Consider the following 24,014-nt stretch of genomic DNA (forward strand, 5'->3'; position numbering starts at 1 on the left):
CCACATGCCGTGGAGCAACTAAGCCCATACACCACAACTACTGAGCCTGAGCTATAGAGCCTGCAAGCCACAATTACTGAGCCCACGTCCCACACTACTGAAGCCTGCGTGCCCTACAGCCCATGCTCCACAACAAGAAAAGCCACTGCAATGAGAAGCCCACACACTGCAACGAAGAGTAGCCCCCGCTCACCGCAACTAGAGAAAGCCCGCACGCAGCAATGAAAACCCAACACAGCACTCCCCAAAAAACAAAAAAGAAATGTTAAATGGCACAGACACTTTGGAAAATAGTTTGATAGTTTCTTGAAAAGTTAACAAGTACTAACCTTGGGACTCAACAATTCCACTCCTAGGTACCTACACAAGAGCAGTAAAAATATGTCTTCACAAGGACCTGTACACAAAGAAATATCCCTAGCATCATTATCCTAACAGCCAAAAGTCTTTTAAAAAAATCTATATGTCCATCAATTGATGATTGAATAAACAAAATATGATATATCCATACAATGGAATATTATTCATCATTGGAAAGCAATGAACCACTACAATGAACATGCAACACTGTGGAAGAACCTCAGAAATCTTATGCTAAGTGAAATAAGTCAGACACAAAAGATTACACAGGAATGATTCCACTTAAATGAAATTTCTAGAAAAGACAAATCTATAGCAACAGATAACGGACCAGTGGTTGCCCGGGGCTGGAAGTGGTAGCAAGGATTGATTGAAAAAAAGTACCAGGAAATTTTTGGTGTGATAGAAATGTTCTAAAACTCAATTGTAGTGATTATTACACGGGTTTGTAAATTTACTTTAAAAATCATTGAATTGGTATTTCCCTGGGGTGCAGCAGTTAAGAATCCACCTGCCAATGCAGGGGACACGGGTTCGAGCCCTGGCCCAGGAAGATCCCACATGCCGTGGAGCAACTAAACCCGTGCACCACAACTACAGAGCCTGCGCTCTAGAGTCCACTAGCCACAACTACTGAGCCTGCATGCCACAACTACTGAAGCCTGTGCACCTAGAGCCTGTGCTCCACAGCAAGAGAAGCCACCACAATGAGAAGCCTGCGCACTGCAGTGAAGAGTAGCCCTCGCTCACGGCAACTAGAGAAAGCCCATGTGCAGCAATGAAAAACAAACCCAACGCAGCCAAAAAATAAACAAATAAATAGATCTATTTTTAAAAAATCATCAAATTGTACAGTTATAATGTGAATTTCAGAGTATGTAAATTAAACCTCAATAAAAGGAATTTAGACTAAACAATAAAACAATAGACAAGACTAGGCTGACTTCAGCAGAGACTTGTATTAGGGTGAATGCTCAGTCTCTTGTCATGTCCCCTTCTATCATAATTTCTTCCTGACCCACAGCAGTGCTCATCCTCACCAGCCCCACCATGGAAAATACAACTGCTCAACTTATTTCTGCCCTCTGGGCCACGGTTCGCTGGACAATAAGTGGGCACCAGGTTGAGCTCATGAAGATTTAGATTTGAAATCAAGAAAGCAACATTGGTCCCTCTGTCATTGATCCTCTATTATGTATCTTCATAATTTGTTAATTACAAGAAAAAGAAGTAGATATACAGGAAAAAATAATAAAAGTGGAAGAAGGAGTCTGCCTAGTCTTTCAACAATTTCCAAAATCCAGTCCTGGTTCTTACCATGATTCAGTTACTTGACCTCTACTCTCATACAATGAGACATCTGTGAGGTCTTTAATAACAAGAAAAAATTCTTTTTGACCAAGTTAGTGTAAAGGGTCCTAACTAATGCAAGGATCAGTGCTTCCCAATTGAGGCAAGGAAACCTGAAGATGTGGGGAGGTGTTTTGTGTTTTCACAAGCATTGGAGAGCATTATTGACATTTAATGGATGATAACCAGGTTTAATACATATTCTGAAATGTGAGGAATGGTCCACCTCAAGAAAAGTTCCTGCCCCAAACACTCAAGAGATTCCCATTGAGGAATAGTAACACAGACCTAGACTTACACTAGCAACATTTTTTAAAAAATTACAGAAACCCAGTGAAAATAAATCATCATGCCATCATACTAAAAAGTAAGAAATAGAGGTTCCTTCCAATTCATGAATACTACTTCTCACGGGTAACCACTATTAACAGTTTGGTGTATATCCCTGCAGCCTTTTGTCTTTGCTTAGAAGAACACATCTAGATTTTCAACACAAAACACATTATCTTTCACTTAAAAATATATCAACTATCATTTTAAGTAATAAGTAACCAATGAACAAGAATGTAAAGGTTATTGTTATAAAATACTTAAAATAGATAACTATAAATGTTGTGTCATAACACTGTCTGATATGTATTATAAGATATTTTCAAATTTTAAAACTCAAATATTTATGTCAAAGACGGTTCTGCCTATGTTTTCCTCTAAGAGTTTTATATTGTTCAGCCTTACATTTAGGTCTTTAATCCATTTTGAGTTTATTTTTGTGTATGGTGTTAGGGAGTGTCCTAATTTCATTCTTTCACATGTAGCTGTCCAGTTTTCCCAGCACCACTTACTGAAGAGACTGTCTTTTCTCCTTGTATATTCTTGCTTCCTTTGTCATAGATTGGGTGACCATAGGTGCGTGGGTTTACCTCTGGGCTTTCTATCCTGTTCCATTGATCTATATTTCTGTTTTTGTGCCAATACCATACTGTCTTGATTACTGTAGCTTTGTAGTATAGTCTGAAGTCAGGGAGCCTTATTCCTCCAGCTCCATTTTTCTTTCTCCAGATTGCTTTGGCCATTTGGGGTCTTTTGTGTTTCCATACAAATTGTAAAACTTTTTGTTCTAGTTCTGTAAAAAAATGCCATTGGTAATTAGATAGGGATTGCACTGAATCTGTAGATTTCTTTGGGTAGTATACTCATTTTCACAATGCTGATTCTTCCAATCCAAGAACATGGTATATCTCTCCATCTATTCGTGTCATATTTGATTTCTTTCACCAGTGTCTTGTAGTTTTCTGCATATAGGTCTTTTGCCTCCTTAGGTAGGTTTATTCCTAGGTATTTTATTCTTCTGTTGCAATGGTAAATGTGTATAGCACAGGAAAAAAAAAAAGAAGGTACAATCTGTTTGCAGGACATTTATTAAGTTAACCTTAGAAATACATTTCAATATACATTAGGTGCAGACAAATACTGTTTGATTCCACTTATACAAGGTACCTAGAATAGTCAGATTCATAGAGTTAGAAAGTACACTGGTCGATGCCAGGGGCCGAGGGGTGGGGGTGGGGTAGGGTTGAAGAGGAAGAATGGAAAGTTAGTGTTTAAAGGGGACAGATTTTCACTTTCAGGAAGGTTAAAAATTCGGGAGATGGATGATGGTAAGAGTTGCACAACAATGTGAATGTACTTAGTGCCACTGAACTTCACAGTTAAATATGGTTAAAATAGTATGTTTTATATTATGTGACTTTTACCACAATAAAAAAAACATTAAAAAAAACTCGAAGATAATTTTATTTCCATCTTCATGAAAATTTACATATAGCAGTACTCATAGGTAGCAACTAATAGGAGGCAGAGGGGACTAAAATTGAATAAAATTACCTGTGCAACTTCTCTACATGCCAAAAATGTTTAAAAAACAAAACAAAACAGCCTTCAGGGCACATAGTAAATCATATAACTCACTGTAAGAGTGAGGCTTAAACTAAAGCCGAAGAATGTGATTTACTACTGGCATTTCCAGAGTCCCCCACAGCCTTCACTACACTGCATGATGGTAGGATTTCATCTGGTAACTGTTCTAACTTCTCGCCTGAGCTTTTTTTTTTCTCCCTAGAATGATACTATCTTTCAAATTACACTCTAGAAGAATTCATCACTCTGACAATGTATCATTAATCAAAGTAAAGAGGGTTGATATTTTATAGCATTTTGGAATGGATGGCACCTTATAGAAGTTAAGGTCCCACAGTAAAAGTTTTAGCTTAGTTAGAAAAATGATATACTTTATGGTGGTGTCAGTGTTTCAAAACTCTAGCACCATCATCCCAAACCCTGGTTATCCAGCAACATTAATAATCATGTTGACATAACCATGCATCCTTATATGATCCAGAAGTTCCAGCTCAAAGAAGTTCACATGTGATTTAGACCGACGTTACTTCCTAAGTTTGAAAAAAAATGAAATGTCTCTTTTCATGGTCCTAACTTTCACTGATTTTCCAGTTGCAAAATTTTAGAAGGGATTTACTGCAACCACAGCCTTGTATTAAAAGTGGAAAACTCTACTGATGTGTATAAAATGGATGACTAATAAAAAAATAAATAAATAGATAAACATTTTTTAAAAAATGGAAAACTCTAATTCCTGTAGAAGAGTTTTGTTATTTCATTGGTACTTGCTAGGCAAATAGATAATAGAGGTAGAGATAGAGGTGTACACATATACACATACACAGAAAAAATTGTGTTACATGTACACAGAACCCAAGAAACATTATGAATTCACTGGTTACAATAACTGTTGAACACAGTTGGAATTTGGATAGCTTTTAACTATAAAAATCATTTCAGGAAGATGAAATTATGCAGTAATGGAATTTTTTTAAAAGGAATATATATATATATATGTGTATGTATATAGGATTTTTTGGCCTTACTTTTGAGAAAACACTTCCCCCCCATATAGAGAATATTTTCCCAAGTACAGTTTTTTCTGGTTTCTTTGATGTGAATTAACTCATATGCAATTGGTAAATAGGGGAATGATGTCAGTATAAAACTATGGAGTTTTATTGATTCTTAAGTTTTTCTTTTCCAGCACGTTACTGTTTTGAGGCAATTGGGGGCAAGCTGTCTCACAATTAAAGCCAAAATCTTAACAATATATAAAGATCTTAGGGGGAAAAAAAAAAAGCTGAAAATCTATAAAAATGTCTGCCCACAGTGCAAGTACAGACTAATGACTTTAATGACCATGCATTCCACTAAGTTAAGCTATCTGGAAAAAATGTGAGTGCAGATAAAGAAGTAATAAAGATATTCTCTGATTTAAAACAATGGATTAATAAAGGAGGCAAAAGTTTGATTCAGAGTTTTCATTTTGACAAGAATGACATCATTAGAAGTGAACCAGGACCTATATCACAGAGAAGGAAACACAAGTCCTCAAGGAACATGTGCCAGTGGTTTTATAAGGATGGTTAACTGTTTTTGTTAAGGCTCTGATTACAAAATGCCATGGGATTTGAGTGGCCTTCCCCTAACCCGAATTTTTCCTGGAGCCCTATTAGGTAGGGGATTATCCAGAATGGGAAGTTTTTCAGAAATTGTATATTGTTACGGCAGTAATACATGTACACTAAAGAACTGTGCTTTAATTTATAATAAAATATACTTTTTTATTAAAACTCATCAAAACATTTACTCAAGGTATATTTATCCAAAGAAACCTCTGCAGATTATTTTGCTAGCATATTTCTATTTATATATTTATTTATATATGTATATATATATATATATATATATATATATATATATATATATATATATATATATATATATATAATACAGTGCATGATGATAATGTAAGGATCCTGTTAACTAAAATCAACAATAACAAACCAGACTAAATCTCTCTGAGTTGGAAGCTACATAGGAAAGAAGGAATACTAAACATAACAAGCAGATAAATTTTCTCAAATTATCATGTATCTATGATAAGATGCAATAAGCCCATGAAATTTCCACCTAGTAAAACTATCTTTGCAGAGCAAAAATTATTTATAAAAATACATAACTATAAACATCCTAACTCAATAAACAAGAATGAAAAAGACTGAGGTAAGAGGCGGACGGGCTGGACAGATGGTATTTGTCAAGTGGAGTAAAATTGGAGCTTTGTTTTCCCTAGACACTTCAAGGACCAGGTTAATGACAGGAGCTGAGCTCTGCTGGAGTAAAGAGATAAAATGACCACTCTTGAGGTCAAGGAGACCTCCCCAACTGCACATGTGCAGAAAGGCTCCTTGGGGGTCCAAAGGGCGGGGCGCCACCCCATAATAGGTGCTGTCAAACCTCCCACTAGCCTCTGTGCTGGAATCCAATTGGTAAAACGCAACATGCGCAGACATGTTGGGGAGTGTCCTAGAACAGGTCAGATGTGGGAAGAGAAGTGAGATAATTGGTCAAAGGTAAACAAAGACCGGGACTAACTGCCCTGTACAAATGATTTAACCATCTCTTTACTACACTCCTCCTCATTAGGGAGGACGCCCACACCCTTTCTCTCCAGGTGTGTATTTCTGCCTTCTGTCTTAAATAAAAAAACAGTTTCTCTGTGTTCTCCCCCACATGTTGCACTGTGTCTCTAATAATAATCTTTGTACCTGTTTTTACAGTTTTTGCTTCCTTAAGAAATTGCTTTTTCAAATGGGGCAAGAGCCAGGGGAACTTTGCTTCTAGCCTCTAGCCCCTTGTAGCTAGGATTCCTGGTTTTCATTCGGGCTACACAGGTTTGATTCCTGGGCAGGGAAATAAGACCCTGTTGCTGTCTCTCTGAGATCAAGATAGAGCTTCATCTCTCAATTTTTTCACATTATTAAAATATATACTCTATTCTTAGAGCAAATTGTTATTTTGCTTTTCTGATGAATCCACCTTTACAGATAGTCTTAGTACAAATTTATTCCCTAAAAATAGGCTTTACCATAGGGTCAACTCTGAATTTTCCATGAAAGTTGAAGTAAAAGGTATCCATAAATAAAGGACTTGACCAAAGTTTTCGTCTACTGTTAGGATCAAAAGAAAGAAAGAAAAAAGTCAACTTCAGGCCAGCAGAAAGGTAAAGAAACAAAGGACAGGAATTTCCATATAGCAGACACCAGAAAGAAAAAGAGTTTGACTAAAAGTCCCCATATAAATACATGAAGAAACAGGAGAAAACTAAATATTTATAGGATGAAAGAAAATTGCAACAGAGAAACTCACAACAGAATCATGTTTCAAATCCAGTTCTGCTCATCATATTTCTAAAAACAGATACGAAATTTGCATGAGTAGTACAAAAATGTCAATGGTATAAAGAACTACTTATTGCAAGCTAGTTAGGAATCAAATCCTGGAAGTGTGAAATTCATTTGACTAAAGTTGATTGCTTATTCCAGCATCATTTCAAATAACTTTAAGTAGAACTTAAAGGACCCTTAGATTTACCTTTCCTCTAAAGGTCTAATGGAAACCACAGGTTTTATTAATCAAAGATTTGTGTTATTATTCCTCCTTGACACATAAGGGATAATAAAAAAATAAGCAAGTACCTGGACACAGGCCTCGGATTATAAATGCAATTGACTATTCAATAGACAGTAAATGTCAAATAAAAGTAATCTGGACTCAATATTTAGTACTATCATAAAGTAACTTGAGAGTAACAAAATAAAACACACTTAATGCCATTAAACTATTTAAAAATAAGATAATATAGCATATAAATGTAATAGCTAAAAAAATAATATATTGTCAAAATTTTTAAATCACTTGATATTAAGAAAAATAACAAAATGTGATCTCAGCCTTTCAAATTTTATTACAACCTTAAAAATTCTATTTAGAGAGCAATCTTAAAAGTGAGCCAGAATAGCAACAAGAAAACAACGTAGGAAATTCACACCTGCAATCTGCTTTCTATTTGCAGTTTTGATGCCATATAATTATGCACTATATTAATTAACTTAGCAAGTACTTACTACTGTTTTCAACTAATATTACATGTATAATGCATCCAGATGAGTTAGCTGCTTTTAGCAATTATGCATATTTGAGATACATGAAGAACAAATGATTTAATATGCAATGATTTGAATAACAGATTTTTAGGCATAGCAGAATAAACTCACTAATAAATAACAATCAATAGTTTTTCATTCATTTTCTTATACATAGTAATGCTACTACTATGTATAAGTAGTACATCACAATTGACAATTTTTATCCCATAAATACCAATGAACATAAAATATAGTAAAAAAAAAAAAAAAAAGAAAAAACTACTGTAAAATTGTCAGACTCCATGAAAAACCTGTAAGATAATATGGGTAGCACCTGTAAATTATAAAGACTCCTCAAATAATCAGCATCAGTGTGACTGATTAAAGGTTCAGACATGTGGTTAGACTAATGATTTTTTTTTAAACAACACACATTTATTATCTCATGAGTTCCATGAGTCAGAGTCTAGTTCCAGCTTAACTGGATGCTCTGCTCAAGATCTTAGAAGGCTGCAGGCAAGGTGTGGGCCAGGCTGCATTCCTTCCTGAGTTTGGGGTTCTCTTCCGAGCTCACAAGGTTGTTCATAGAATTCAGTTCCTGAGGCTGCAGGACTGAAGTTCCGGTTTTCTTGCTTGCTGCCAGCCTGAGGCTGTTCTCAGTTCCTAGAGGCTGCCCACACTTTCTTGCTATGTGGCCCTCTCCCTCTCTCAGGCCCTCTCACTACAAGGAAGGTTACTTCTTTACAGCCAACTAGAGGATCTCTCTGACCTCAGGGAGGGCCTCAGTCTCCCTTTTAAGAGCTTTCATGTGATTAAGCCAGGTCCACCCAGGATCAGCCCCTTTTTGATAACTCAAAATCAACTTATTTGGAACCATAATTACATCTGCAAAACCCCTTGACCTTTGTCACATTCTACTGGCAAGTCACGGGTTCTCAGACTAATGATCTTTATGGTCCCCTCTAATATTGAGCTTCTATTATTTTCTATTTGGATAAGGAAGAAGTCTGTATTTTTCTAAAATTTTACCTCACTGTATTTTCACAAAAGTCTTCCAAAATATGTACTACTATAACACTTTTAAAAAATCCCTAAAACCAAAAGTAACCATTTAATTAATTCTTTAGAGTCATTATCATTAAAATACTTTGTTTTCTAGATTCTAAATTTAGATGGTCTAAGAACTGCATTGAATTTTTACAAATACTATATCCTGACTAATAAAACCTAATGCATGGAGCACCTGCTATGAGCAGAATACTTTTATATTTGTTGTCATTTAATCAGATCCTCACAACATCTCTGCAAGCTTCTGAGCTTGCATATATGAGTTTTATCTTAAAGATTCTTTTAGCATAAATATTACAGAAACACCCTCTTTTCCCTTTGAGATGAATTCAGGCCACCTCTGCATTAAACCCTAGCACTGCATCTTCCTTCTCCACTGCATCTGCAACTCTGTCACTTGATTCTGTAATATAATCCCTGAACCATTAATGTTCTTCCAGTTCTTCACTGCTGGTAACAGAAGCCCTGTTCTTACTTTTCCACACACTTTTCAAATGTGGTCTTTTCCCTTTCCCTAGCTTTTCCTAGTACTGGCATCTAAAAATATCATCATCACAGATATGGTTTCACTGAAGTGCAGGTTATTAAAATGTCCCATATTTAAAATATGTCTCACATCTTGAAACTGTCTTCTCGAAAATCCTTATCAACATTTCTCCAAGGAAGATGTAAAATTGCCATAAGCACATGAAAAGATGTTCAACATAATTAGTAATCGGGAAAATGCAAATGAAAACCGTAATGAGATACTACTTCGCACCCACTAGGTCAAAAAGTGAGATTAATAACTGTTGGCTAGGGCATCGAGAAATCAGAACTTTCATATTCTGTTGATAGATGTGAAATGGAGCAGCCACTTTGGAAAACACTCTGGCAGTTCCTCAAACAATTAAATATTAGAGTTACCATACAACCCAGCAAGTCCACCACTAAAGATACAGCAATGAAAAATTAAAACATATGCCCACAAAAACCTGTCCATAAATATTCACAGCAGCATTATTCATAACGGCCGAAAGGTGAAAACAGCCAAATGTCCATCAGACAATGAATGGATAAACAAAATGTGATATATCCATACAATGGAATGTTATTTGGCCATAAATAAATGAAGCACAGATACATGCCACAACATGGATGAAACTTGAAAACATTATACTAAGTAAAGGCAGCTAGTCAAAAAGACCACATATTGTATGATTCCATTTATATTAAATATCTAGAATGGGCTAATCCATAGAGACAGAAAGTAGATAAGTCATTGCCAGGGGATTACAGGGAGGATGGTAGGGGGGATGGGAATAGTAGCAAAATGGTAGAGGATTTCTTTTTGAAGTGATAAAAATGTTCTAAAATTAACTGTGGTGGTAGTTGCACATATCTGTGAATATACTAAAATCTATTGAATTATAAACTTTAAATGGATAAGTTGTATACTATGTGAGTTATATCTTAATAAAACTGTTTTTAAAAAATTCTTGTCTATGATGCCTCTATAAGTGCTCTTGATCTATCTTTTGGGTAAGCCATCATTCTGTCTTTAGAAATTTTAGTTAATTAAAGACTTAATTGCAATGCCCTCCAAGGAGTCTACCTGGGTAAACTAAACTTTCAGACTCACCAGGCTGTCAGCAAACCACTCTTGGAAACAGTCTGCTTACAAGGATAAGAACAAGAACAACAGTTTATCAATGGGACGGCATCAGTTGTTATTCTTGGGAGTCTTGCAATAGTTCACGCAGAAGTACAGCTCAGATAGATGAGGGACAGACCTGGTTTAGAAGCCTTATTTCCCACCAGGGTCAATCCCCATCTGCAGGTTTCCAGAGCCCCACAGCCCACGTGCCAGCTACAAAGCTCACCATGTTCAGGGAGCTGTGGCTTACCCCAAGTATTTATAATCCTCCCATTAGATGCAATTTGCCAATGAGGAGTCATGTTTACCATGAATATGTTGTCTAGGAACATAGGTGACATTAGGACCTTTATCTGTTTCCCAGGAAAAGAGCTAGAAAGTTAACTAAAGGTCAAATTCTCAGACACAAGAGGAAAAGCTTTTCTTAACCCTTCACCAACATAACATATTAACATACCGTACGTTCTTTTAATTGTCCAATCTTTGGTTTTCAAAATTTAGAGAGAAACTTTGCCACTTAAAATGTAATTTTAAATTATTTCACGAGCTTGATCATATCATTCAGGTTTTATTCATGCTTTCACTCATTCAAAAATGAGATTTTTACATGCCAGGTACAATGTTAAGCACTAAGAATACAGTGATGAACATGACAGAAATAGTTCCTCTCCTTACAAGATTTGAAATTTATCAGAAGAGATAAAAGAGTAAAAAGTCAATAACAATATAGTTTTAAAAATCCTTTGACAGGGCTTCCCTGGTGGCACAGTGGTTGAGAGTCTGCCTGCCGATGCAGGGGACACGGGTTCGTGCCGCGGTCCGAGAGGATCCCACATGCCGCGGAGCGGCTGGGCCCGTGAGCCATGGCCGCTGAGCCTGTGCATCCGGAGCCTGTGCTCCGCAACGGGAGAGGCCACAGCAGTGAGAGGCCCGCGTGCCGCAAAAAAAAAAAAAAAAAAAAAAAAAAATCCTTTGACAGAAGTTCAAAGTTATAATCATATTGAATCATAAAGAATTATTTATATTTAAGAAAGAAAAGCATGCCAATACTCAGTTGTTTATATATATTTTAAATATTTTATTTTTTCTTATGTGTAATACTAATATTTATAAATAGCAAATTTATAAATTTTTTAGGATATTGACATTACCTAGACTCTAAAATCATGTGAATTTATGGTAATTCCTTTTTGAGGGAACATTTACTCCCCATCCTTATATTTCTATCTTATTTGTGAGACTTTGAGAGAAGAAAGTGAGTGTGCTGACCTCTGCCCTTTCTGGGTTCTCCAAGGGTTACCTGTCCAGAGAGGGATGTATTCCAGTCTAGATCTCCATTAAGGAGTTTTTCTGGGTAGGTCCTGCCCTGTCAAAGGGAAAAGTCTATAACATTGGGGTGGGGGGTGGGGAGGGCAAAAAGTTCAGTTCCAGGAAATATCAGGAAGCTGATCTGTCTGAATACCCATGCTACAACCACCAATTCTGATTGTATCAATAATAAAACTGATATTTTGATTTCTACCTTCTGACTCTAATACCTATTTCTCAATTGGTTTAGAACATGGAAAGTGAAGAAAGAGATGTTATATATTGCCCTTCAAAAATTGCAGTACACTCTAAAACTGGCCAACAATTATCTATACTGTAATCTCATTCTGAATTACATATTGTCACAAGTCAGGTTGGCCAAGAAACAAATTCTGAGATTTGCCTGCCTCACTTTTACTGGGGAGTTCTCTGAGAAGAACACCTGTGGGCGAGTGAAGGAAGCAGAACTGGGCAAAGAAGAGAGTTGAATTTGATGCAATTGCCAATCCCAAGGGAGGAGCTGTGATGGTCCATCAGAGTTGTCCCCAATTGAGGCAAGACGTAGCTGGGAATTTGTACCCTAACATAGACCAGATATTGGCCCAAAGGATGGGCTGCCTACAGGGATGGAGTGTAGGCTTGAAGGTGGCAGTTCTCTTTGGGCAAAGGCAATTCCAGGGGAGAGACTCAACTATGATACAAATGCAGGCAACATTCCAGGCAGCTAGGGTAGTGAGTATCTCATTTCTAAGGAGGAAGATCTGGGTGGCACACATAGTATCTACATTATGTGTGTACACATCATTTAAAACGGGTAGATTAGGATCATCCAAGTAAGCAACCACGATATTATCCAAATGACCAGCTATGGCATAAAATTACTGTATTATCCTGAACATTAACAGAATAATGGTAGTGTGAGCCTAAAAGCTGATACTGGTCATTGTCAAGTGAAAGAAAAAAAATCTATCATTTTTCTACCAAAGTCAGAAAGCATAAATAGTATTATGACAACTGAGGTTCTGCCTGGTAATTATTTTCCTGTAGGTATGGTCAAGCAAACAAATATTCCCACTTATAATCCATATTTATGTAGGTATACCTTACTTCGTAGATAAAAAAGTGAAGAGGCTGCATATAGATGCCTCATATTGGAAAACATAGAAATTCCACCTCAGTTATCTCTTCTCTCATTACTAACCACCCCTCTTCCCAAGGTCTCTCCTTTCCAGTTAAGAAAATCTCCATTCTAATTAAGAAAATATATATTCCAGAATCTATTAATGATTTTCTTAATCCAGCCTCCCCTTGCGCATGTCATACTTCACAATGAAATGCCTTTTGTTTGTTCCCCCCCACACCCCGTTTTCCCTTATCTCTGATTAACCTTGTCTCTTCTTTGATCTTTTGTTGTTAAAAGGAAATACGAATTCCTGATATATTGAGGCCTTATTTTTCACCAATGTGAGGCTTACCAAGTGAAAAACCCTTTTGTTTTACCTTTAGTGTTGAAAATCATTCTAAATACAGAAGTAGAATTTTCATCCTTAGTAATTCCCCTCATGAATTTACACATCATTTTGCAGATAATTAACTATTTCACAGAGGTTAGAGAAGGTTAAAAAAAAAAAAACTTGTGCTGAAATCACTTCCAAGTATTAATCAATCATAAATAAAAAGAAAGACCCTTTGAAATTATGTTAGTCAACATGGAAATGGTAATAGTTTGTCTTCAATTTTTCAGGGATTTATCTCTTAAGTGAAACAAGATATGCCAGGACAAAATGGTCCTTACTGACTGTGAACTTTGTAAAGACTTACTGGTATGTAGGCTGGGGGTTGAAATGATTAACAACACTCAAAATAAGCTATTCTTCCTAATAACCAGAAATGCCAACATAGGTTAAATAATATAAAGTATAGCAATCATTAGCCTAGAATGCTTGCTTTTTATATAGTAATGCTTAATATCAGATATAGGATGTCTACTCTAACTTCTCAGATTAGGTATGAATTCAACAGTCAACAAAAAAAAATCTCATGACTTCTTTTTCTTTGTCTTCACAGTTTGCATATTTTTAAAATTGAGATACAGTTGCTCTACAATATTATAAAGTTTTAGGTGTACAAAAAAAAAATCTCATGACTTTAACAGTTACCAAAGTGGTGGAAAACTAAAAATGCTATGGCTGGTTAATAAGAGCGAAACAGAAAGAGGTATCCACTCGCTGCTGAACAATGGCCATCAGGCCAAGATACAACAGCATCAAGAACCTTACCTTAATGCACAGGGAAGAATGATGGAAACAAGAAGAAAAAAAGCAAGATGACTGAAAAAAAAAAAAAAGGGCTAAATAGTGCACAGAAATAATAAGAAAATGGCATATAGCTAATGGCACAATGGATTAAATTCAAGATGGGATGGCAGAGAATGGGTAAGGCCATGATAGAGGAGCAAAAATAAAGTACTAACCGGAAGAGCAAATCTCTGAGGATGAATGTGTAGCAACATACATTACATCAGCTAGCTGAGACCTCCTATTAACTGTTATAACAGCTACTGGTCAACGTAATGGGCAGGAGTCGTCAGTATATAGTGAGACTCTGTCCACTGTACACTACTAAGATCGGAGGGAGTAGGTTATATATTCTGAAATAGCTTCCTTTAAAAAAAACTTTTTTTTATTTTAAAATTTTAGTTGAATAAAATAAAGGGTCAAATTTACTTGAATTATCCAAAAAAAGATCACTCCTTCAAAGTATTTCATTACTTAGCAATCTGGGTACATAAAATGATGTTATATACAAAGAGAGTAGTAACCATGTATGTTTAGCTCCCAATACAGGTGGTCTCTGTTTGCTCTTTTCTAAGGGTCAGCCTCACAATCTGACTTCCCCAGCAGACAATGAAATTCTCAGGAAAATCCTCAAGATAGCACTAAGTAGCAACTTTGGTCTCCACAGACTAGAGGGCAATCCAGAGGAGTAACATAAATATAGAAGATATATAGTTATTTATCATTATTTAACTTTAAAATATATACATAAGAGAATCCCTGTATTTGAAAAAAACTCTCAAGGATTCATTATTACTTGCTATGCTCTTTGATTTGTATACATATTATGAAATTCATTTATGTTAATTTCTAGAGATGAATGCATCTTCTACAATTAGAAATTCACTAGGAACTTAAATACCATTCTGCTATTTCTGGCTTACCAACCTTTCCTTCCCTGCAACCAAAACTAGAAAATGTGATGCTGGGATGAGATGAAGCTTATACTCAGTAAGTATTAATTCTCTCACTTCAGCATCAATTCCACACTTAGAATTTTATAAGAATATAATTTACAAAAATCATGTTCTTCTATGTTAAGATATCGAATATATCCATTTTAATGACATGGAATAGAAAAACTCAACGTTTACTATACATATGCTATGTCACATTACTTTTAGTAAGCATGATTTGACCCATGTCATATCTGCCTCTGGATTACAATAAACCATATCATGGCAAAGTCTGACTGTGTTTTGAAATTGAATGTGGGCAGGGGGGAGGACTGAGAGAGAGAAGCAGAAAGGGACAGAGGTCTGGAAGAGAGAGGGGAAGGAAGGGAGAGAGAAAAGAGAATCAGACTTAGATAAATCTTGAAGGTCAAATACTGAAGTTGAGGGAAGGAGCCATGTCTGATTCTTCTTTGTACCCTCCACACCAGCTAGCACAGTGCCTAAATTCACTGAGCGGTAATTCAGAAAATGTGCTGAATAAATCACTGAATGGAAAATTCTGACAAGAATTCACAGTGGGATAATTACACTCCTTACCCTTACAATGGAGTGCCTTTAGTTAAATTCTCTATTATTTGCATATTAACAATTACACTCACTTTTGTATACATTAATTTTCATTTCCTATGACTGTCCAGTCTTAGGATACTTCCTGAGGCAGGGGAGTAGTTGGTGGATTTCTTTTTGTTTTCCCTCCATCACTTCTGCCAGAAGGCTCTAAACACTGACTAGCCACTCAAAAGTTAACAGACTTCGGTAAATACCGATAAAAAAGTAAGGTCAGGGCTTCCCTGGTGGCGCAGTGGTTGGGAGTCTGCCTGCCAGTGCAGGGCACACGGGTTCGTGCCCCGGTCCGGGAGGATCCCACATGCCGCGGAGCGGCTGGGCCCATGCACCATGGCCGCTGGGCCTGCGCGTCCGGAGCCTGTGCTCCGTGGCGGGAGAGGCCACAGCGGTGAGGGGCCCGCGTACCACAAAAAAAAAAAAAAAAAAAAAGTAAGGTCAGTTTTATGCTTTGCGGTTATCATGACGTGGGTCATCAGCATCTGTGAGAGCTACCAATATTTATATATGTTAAAGCAACATGTAATGATTGAAGTCTACCAGTAATCTTTATAAATACAGATAATATCAATATTAAAATTTACAAGATAATATTTAATCCTTCAATCCATTATACAAGGTACTCGACTCTCACTTTTATTTCCAGGTCCTTAAGAGGAGGATCCTAGTGTTATTCATCTGTGTAGGGTCACTGCCTAGCACTGACCCTGCACAATGAATGAAATCTATGACAAAACAATGCATCATCAAACGTAACTGGTATAATGTTATATCAATATTTAACCATATTTATTGTTTAAGTATTAGAATCTTAAAGCCATCTGACAGGGTTTGAGTTTAGGCATTTCAAAAAACAACAACTATATGAGGATAAATAAAAGTTTGTGATATGTAGGAGGAAAAGTAGAAACCTGAAAGATAAGCTTATTTAAAAAATAGTGGGGGAGGACAAATAAAAGACAAATTTTTTAAAAATAAACATGAGAAGAAAAAAAAGATTTCTATTTATAAACTAGATAGAAGTAATACTTAAAACAAATCATGTGTTCGTATGAAACCACAACAGATAAAGATATTGTCTAATTTTTAAATGTCAAGTTCACAGATAGAATGTGTAATGTAAAAACTCTAATCAAGCTAAGTGTTCCAGGAGCTATATTAAAGCACAGTTTAAACAGCAAAATAAAATCCAGATTAGCATTCAGTAAAATAATTTTAAGTTATATGTAAAGACTGTAGATAATAGAATTTTCCAATTAATGCAAATCATCCTAAATTCTAGTCAATTAAACATGTTTTATATGTCTTTGTGTTGAAACATTTTATAAATACACTACAAGTAAAGAGTTTTAAAAAGTCATACCTGTAAAAGAGTTGTTCTGTGGAGTTTCAGTGCCCCCTTTTGATGAATTTTAGCAAAGCATCCTGAACAATAATCTTCTCCACATTCCAGGCATACCTTAAAAGATATTGAAAAATCACACAATCTTATAAAATATGACTTTGAGAAAATACTTGCATAAAAAATTCATTGCTCTCATCTTTACTTCTCCAATTACACACCTAGATGTCAGCAGAATTGAGAAGCCCAAGGAAACGGGACAACATTTGTCCCAGTTAAGATGTAACTTTGAAAAAAATTAACTTGTAAATTTTAATTACTCTCATAGCAAAATAAATATAATAGCTGTAAGTAGGTTTTAGATATATGTGTTAGGTGCATGTATGTATGTACAATTTCTGAATAAATCACTAAAAAAGTGGCAACCTCAGATCAAACTTCTTAACCTGGTAAAAATTAACAGCAATATCTCTGGGTCAAAACTATTTCATTATGAGTTCTTTTATCTTTCTGTATGGATTTACATGACACAATTAGTTTCAAAGGATGTGTATACTATTTGTGTCCAAAATTCCCCACAGTGAAAACCATAATTCAAAAAGAGACATGTACCAAAATGTTCATAGCAGCCCTATTTACAATAGCCCGGAGATGGAAACAACCTAAGTGTCCATCATCAGATGAATGGGTAAAGAAGATGTGGCACATATATACAATGGAATATTACTCAGCCATAAAAAGAAATGAAATTGAGCTATTTGTAATGAGGTGGATGGACCTAGAGTCTGTCATACAGAGTGAAGTAAGTCAGAAAGAGAAAGACAAATACTGTATGCTGACACATATATATGGAATTTAAGAAAAAAAAATGTCATGAAGAACATAGGGGTAAGACAGGAATAAAGACACAGACCTATTAGAGAATGGACTTGAGGATATGGGGAGGGGGAAGGGTAAGCTGTGACAAAGTGAAAGAGCGGCATGGACATATATACACTACCAAACGTAAGGTAGATAGCTAGTGGGAAGCAGCCACATAGCACAGGGAGATCAGCTCGGTGCTTTGTGACCGCCTGGAGGGGTGAGATAGGGAGGGTGGGAGGGAGACGCAAAAGGGAGGGGATATGGGAACATATGTATATGTATAACTGATTAAATTTGTTATAAAGCAAAAAAAAATTATATTGCTTATAAGACGAGAAAAACAATTTAAAAAAAAATTCCCCACAGTCTTCTTTGAACGGCACTACTTCACTGGTGATTCTCAAAATGTGGTTTTAAAAGCATTCTTAGAAGATTCCTCAAAGGAAAAAAAGTATAAGAAAAAAAACTGGATGGATCTTCATCAACATGTCAGCAATGTTTATGACTGGTGAAATGATTACAGACAAGTGTATATTTGTCTCGCAAGTTCTCTATGGTGCTAAAATGTCATTCTTTAAATTTGCGGATAAGTTGGAAAATGTGATATACCTCTACCTGTGATGGTGCCAAGCAAGGGTGAAAGTGAGAAAAGGAAATGGAATTTTTACTGCAAGAGTAATTACTACTGTGCAGACGTACAGCCACTCTAACACCCTTTACAGTATGATAAAAAATAGTGCAAATGGCTAGTAGCCCCCCTTTTCTTGAGTTTGGCCTAGGTTGAGAACATCCAGTAGTACAAATAAGAAAGCATGAGGCCTGGAGAGAGAGTGTCAGAAAGTCTGTGCCAAGGAGCTCACACTCCCTTTAGCTCTCTTTCATTTCCTCCCCGTTTAGGGTACCCACCACCCTTCTCCCCCTCCTTCCTCTCCCCTCTCTCAGGGTATAATAAGCATAAAGCAGCTGGGGCAGACTGGGGAGAGACAGACCAGGTTCTTCTGCCTTGTACGGGTCACTGGTGACCTGATGCGCAATTCAGTGACACTTCTCAAACTGTACCATGCATACAAATCTCCTGGGATTTCCTTACAGTGCACACGCTGGTTTGGGAAGTCTGGAATGGGACCCAAGATACTGCATTCTAACAAGATCCCAGGTGATGCCCATGCAGCTGCTGAGTGCAGACCACACAGGGAGTAAGAAGGCACTAGAGTGTACTGGATGAAGAAAAGGAGACTAAACTTAGAGGCGTATAAATTAGGAGTTTGGGATTAACAGATACACACTACTATATATAAAATAGATAACCAACAAGGACCTACTGTATAGCACAGAGAACTATTCTCAATATTTTTAATAACCTATAAGGGAAAATAATCTGAAAGAGTATATATACAGGGCTTCCCTGGTGGCGCAGTGGTTGAGAATCTGCCTGCCAATGCAGGGGACACGGGTTCAAGCCCTGGTCTGGGAAGATCCCACATGCCGCGGAGCAACTGGGCCCGTGAGCCACAACTACTGAGCCTGCGCGTCTGGAGCCTGTGCTCCGCAACGGTAGAGGCCGCGTTAGTGAGAGGCCCGTGCACCGCGATGAAGAGTGGCTCCCACTTGCCGCAACTAGAGACAGCCCTCGCACAGAAACGAAGACCCAACACAGCCAAAAATAAATTAATTTTTTAAAAAAGAATATATATACATATATATATATATCTTTGCTGTGTACCTGAAATTAACACAACATTGTAACTCAACTATACTTCAATAAAAATTAAATAAAACCCAGTAAGAGTCCATTAATTTTTTAAAATTGTATTGCAAGTTCCCACATGATGATGCAGTTACCTACAATAATGTAGCCATGTTTATTAAATATGAAATGATTAGGACAACACTCCAAAAATAGGTTAAAAGAGTAGGAAGTGGTACATAACTAAACTGAAACTAAAAAGGAAGGGTCAAATAACAATAACAATATCCACAACATTCAGGGAGCACTTACTCATTGTTCTAAGAGTTTCGTATGTTCCATCTCATTTAATTCTCACAATAACCCCATAAGGTTAGCATGACCATTGTACCTCCATTGTGAAGATGAGGCAACAAAGGAACATAATGATTGAGAATTTGTCCAGTCATACAGCTAACGGAGTCAGGATTTCAACCCCAGAGTCTGATTCAAAGCTTAAGCTCTTACTCAAGACCCACATTAGTAATAATCATTGACCATTAATTTCAGTATTAATCATTTATTAGAAAACCTTCATAAAATCTGCAATAAAATAAATCCAAAATGTCAAATGATTGCATGGTCTGGTATTTATCAAAATCCAAATGTATTTTTCAAATGTGATTATAGCTACACAGAACTGGATTTATAATTTTAGTGGAAGAAAAATAAATACTATCCCTAGTATGGGAATTAATCCTAGCCTTTCAACTCCTGTTTCAAGAGCTATAGTCTCTTAGAGAAATGATGATACAAACATAATCTAAATCCATAATTTTTAAGTGAAAAATTAAAAGCTATAATTTCACATACACATATGGAAGTATTATTGTATTAACGTAGACTTCAAAATGTATTCTACAACATGTCAGCTAATATTTTAATGAATTTCTCATAAATGTTCGGCACCATTTTTACAATGTAATATAGAGGACTGAGAGTCAGTTTCAGCATATAATTCTAAGCCAAATATTTGCTAACAATAGACTTTCAATGAAAGTAGTCAAACGGATGTTATACTGGAAGATCAAAGCTGGAGTCACAGAGTAAGCTTATATATTTTGTTATACAAGCATATTTGGATTTAAATTGGGTTAAAATGACCGCCAACTGGAAAATCTTTTTAGGTAGTTTGTATAACTGGCAGGAACATACTAAAAATGTAGATAAGGACGCCATTCCACCACAGATGCTTCTTTGACGATGGAATACTAAAGTACTGTTTTAGCAAATATCTTTTTAATTTGTTCAAGGCTAGATCACTTATGCTAAGCCTTCAGAATCCGTCTGAGTTTAATTAAATTATCCACATTTGCCAAATTAATATGTAATTTTTAACTATCCATTTCACTTTTGTTATGTAGAAACAGCCTAAAGCCACTGGAATTTCTTTTAAAAATAAGAAATCTGCAAATTTGGGGTTTTATTTTTACCACCAACATATATGAATGCAACATATATAAAATGTGCCAACAACAAAAGGCATACAATTTACTATCTCTTCTCAATGTGCTAGGCACAATGCTAAATACTTCACATGCAGTAACCATTATCCTCATTAACTTTGAGGTCGTTATACTACTGTTACCCGTTTTGTCCCATTTTACAAATGAGAAGACAGAAACAAAAGAATTAAGTCATTTGCTGAAGTTCACATAGCTAACAACAGGTAAAGTTGATATTCAAACCCCCAAAATGTAAGCTCTTACTCCCCACCTCCCATCCCTGTACAATTTTCCCTGATTAAGGTCCTGTCATAAGATATAGAAAGGTTGACTCTGATTATCCAGTCAGCATGACCATCTAGAATGATGGAAGCTAAGAACACAAGGTAACCTCAGAGTTCAACACTATAGAGTTCATTACATCTACCGAGCTTGAATTTTTAAATAATTTTTGTGCTTTTAACAAGTATCATGGGATATTATTTTCATTTCAAATCAAAGAACATCCTTTCTTAAAATCTTAGTAAATTCTTTAAGAATGGTTAGGGCCTAAACCCTGACTTCTATTTACAACAGTTTTCAGGCAAATCAGTTTTGTAATCACTGCACACTTCATCACTCTCATCTGCTTTCCAGCCAAGGCACATGTCATTTATATTGTCTGGGAATGTCCTTTGCTTGCTTTCCCTTCTCTCTGGAAAAACAGATCCTTTATTTCCAAGTCAAATCTTATCTACATATGCCATATTGTTTGAATTCCATGGCCTTTAAAAAGTGCTCAACATGGAAGAGGATTAATAAGAAATATTGACTCATAGCTCCTATGATTTTTCAGATCACGAACAGTGGACTGCAACAATTCAATTCTGCCATAAGACCCTTTTAGCTTTCATACTTCAAACTTCAGGAATATTAGCATTTGTTTATATTTTCTAAACTTTTCTGGATAGGTATAACTTGTTAAAATTCCACCAACATATCAAGTAAGGAGAAAAGTAGTATGATGTATGATGTAAAAGTAAGAGCATTATACCAAGAGACAGGGTTTTCCATTTAATATTATTAGTGCTTTATTAGACTTAAAGCACTGTAACTCTCTGAGTTCAGTTAAAACTGCCATGAAATAAGGCTAGTAATACAATCTTAAACCAGAAGTGATTATAACTAAATTCTCTGAAATTTAATAAATATTAGTTATAGTGATCCACAAACATTCATTATAATCATTAAATTCTTTGGGGGAAAACTGCTTCCTAGGTATGTATAATTTTTTTTTTTTTTTTTTTTTGGTGGTACACGGGCCTCTCACTGTTGTGGCCTCTCCCATTGCGGAGCACAGGCTCCGGACGCGCAGGCTCAGCGGCCATGGCTCACAGGCCCAGCCACTCCACGGCATGTGGGATCTTCCTGGACCGGGGCACGAACCCGTGTCCCCTGCATCGGCAGGCGGACTCCCAACCACTGCGCCACCAGGGAAGCCCTGTATAATATTTTAATTGCTAAATACATTGGATATCTTCCTTTCAGTTAGTTTCAATGATAACAGTGTTTTCAATAACAGAAAGGCTTTAAAGAAATGACTCATTCAACAAACATTTGTTGAGTACCTATTAAACTGCAGGCATAATTCAAGGTGGTAAGCACACAGCAGGGAACAAAAGTAAATCCCTAAGCTCATGAAATTTACATTGTGGGTGAGTAGAAAATAAACAAATAAACATACACTAAAGGGTGATAAATGTTATGTAGATGAATGAGGCAGCTTCACAAAACTATAGTCATCTCAGCTGTTGCTATTTTATAAAGAGCTGTCAGGACAGGTAATGTTTGAGTTGACCTTTATTGGTATGAGGAGACCTTGTGGGGAGAAAATTTGATGGGTAAATATTAAGAGTTTAATTTTGAACACACTAAATTAATGATTTTGGTTAGACATCCAAGTAGAAGTGTTGATTAGGCAGTCTGAGTTGAAAGTTCAGGGGAGAGATATGAGTTAAAGATGTAAATTTGGGAACCATCAAAATAAAGATGGCCTTTAAAGCCAAGAGAGTAGATGAAACTACCTAAAGAACAAGTATAAACAGACTAGAGAAGAAGCCTGAGGACTAAGCCCTCTGGCACTCCAACATTAAGGGGTCAAGAATACAGAAAAACAACAGAGCCCTACACAGAAAAATACATACCATACGATTCCATTTATATAAATTTCAATAGGTTTAGCACCACTACATGTATGCTGCTAAAAATCAGAATAGTAGTTGGCTTTGTAGTGGGAGTTAATTGGAAAAGGCGCAAGGGAACCTTCTGGGGTATTCTATTATCTTGATGGGGGTGTATACATTTAAGATTTGTCCATTTCGCAGTAGGTAAATTATACCTCGATAAAAATAAAGAGAGAGAGAGAGAATAGGAGGAGATAATGTGATGACAGCAAGTGTAGACAACTCTTTAGAAATGTTACTAAAAGGGGTACAGGGGGAGATGTGGGGATCAAAGAAGAATTTCTGTTCCAGTTTTGGTTCGAGAAATACTGCAGCATGTTCTTGTGCTGATAGGCACAATCCAAGGGAGAGAGGACAAAAGTTAGGTGGTGTCTTTAAACAAGAATGAGATGATGAGATTCAGGGTATCGTGTAGCATCGGCCTTTCCTGGCAGCCTGCACACTTCACCCTTAGTAATGGTCATGAAGGAAGAGACATGTCTACCAAGCAGGTTAAGTCAGGACAGGTGTATGAGCCCATGTGAAAGTCTGATCTTATTCCAGTGTACGTACTAGCAGAGCGGCTTTGTTCTCACACTGCCCACAAACCTTCCATTTTATCTTGGGTTTTTCATGTTCAGAAGAATTTGCCATTTTATAATTAGATGGTTGTTTCACTGGCTCTGAAAGGGAAAAAAAAGACCAATCACGTTAAAATACGATGTTCAGTTTTCTGATTGATAAAGGAAATTATGCACATTTCTAAATTCTCAAACAGTATATAAATATTAGTTGCCCAATGAGAATG

The 24,014-nt window shown here is 36.3% G+C and overlaps 1 protein-coding gene across 1 annotated transcript in view; it reads right to left on the minus strand.

Moving 5' to 3' along the window:
* Positions 1-24,014, minus strand: part of ZBBX (zinc finger B-box domain containing) — a 110,317-nt gene that overhangs the window by 65,089 nt on the left and 21,214 nt on the right. The window contains exons 6-7 of the mRNA XM_081235840.1: positions 23,780-23,889; positions 16,992-17,087 (exon numbers count right to left, since the gene is read on the minus strand). Of these exons, the coding sequence (XP_081091966.1) occupies positions 16,992-17,087; positions 23,780-23,889 (206 nt within the window). The remainder of the gene's footprint in view (positions 1-16,991; positions 17,088-23,779; positions 23,890-24,014) is intronic.

The sequence above is a fragment of the Mesoplodon bidens genome, assembly GCF_964165515.1.
Source record: "Mesoplodon bidens genome assembly, chromosome: 5".
Taxonomy (NCBI): Eukaryota; Metazoa; Chordata; class Mammalia; order Artiodactyla; family Ziphiidae; genus Mesoplodon; species Mesoplodon bidens.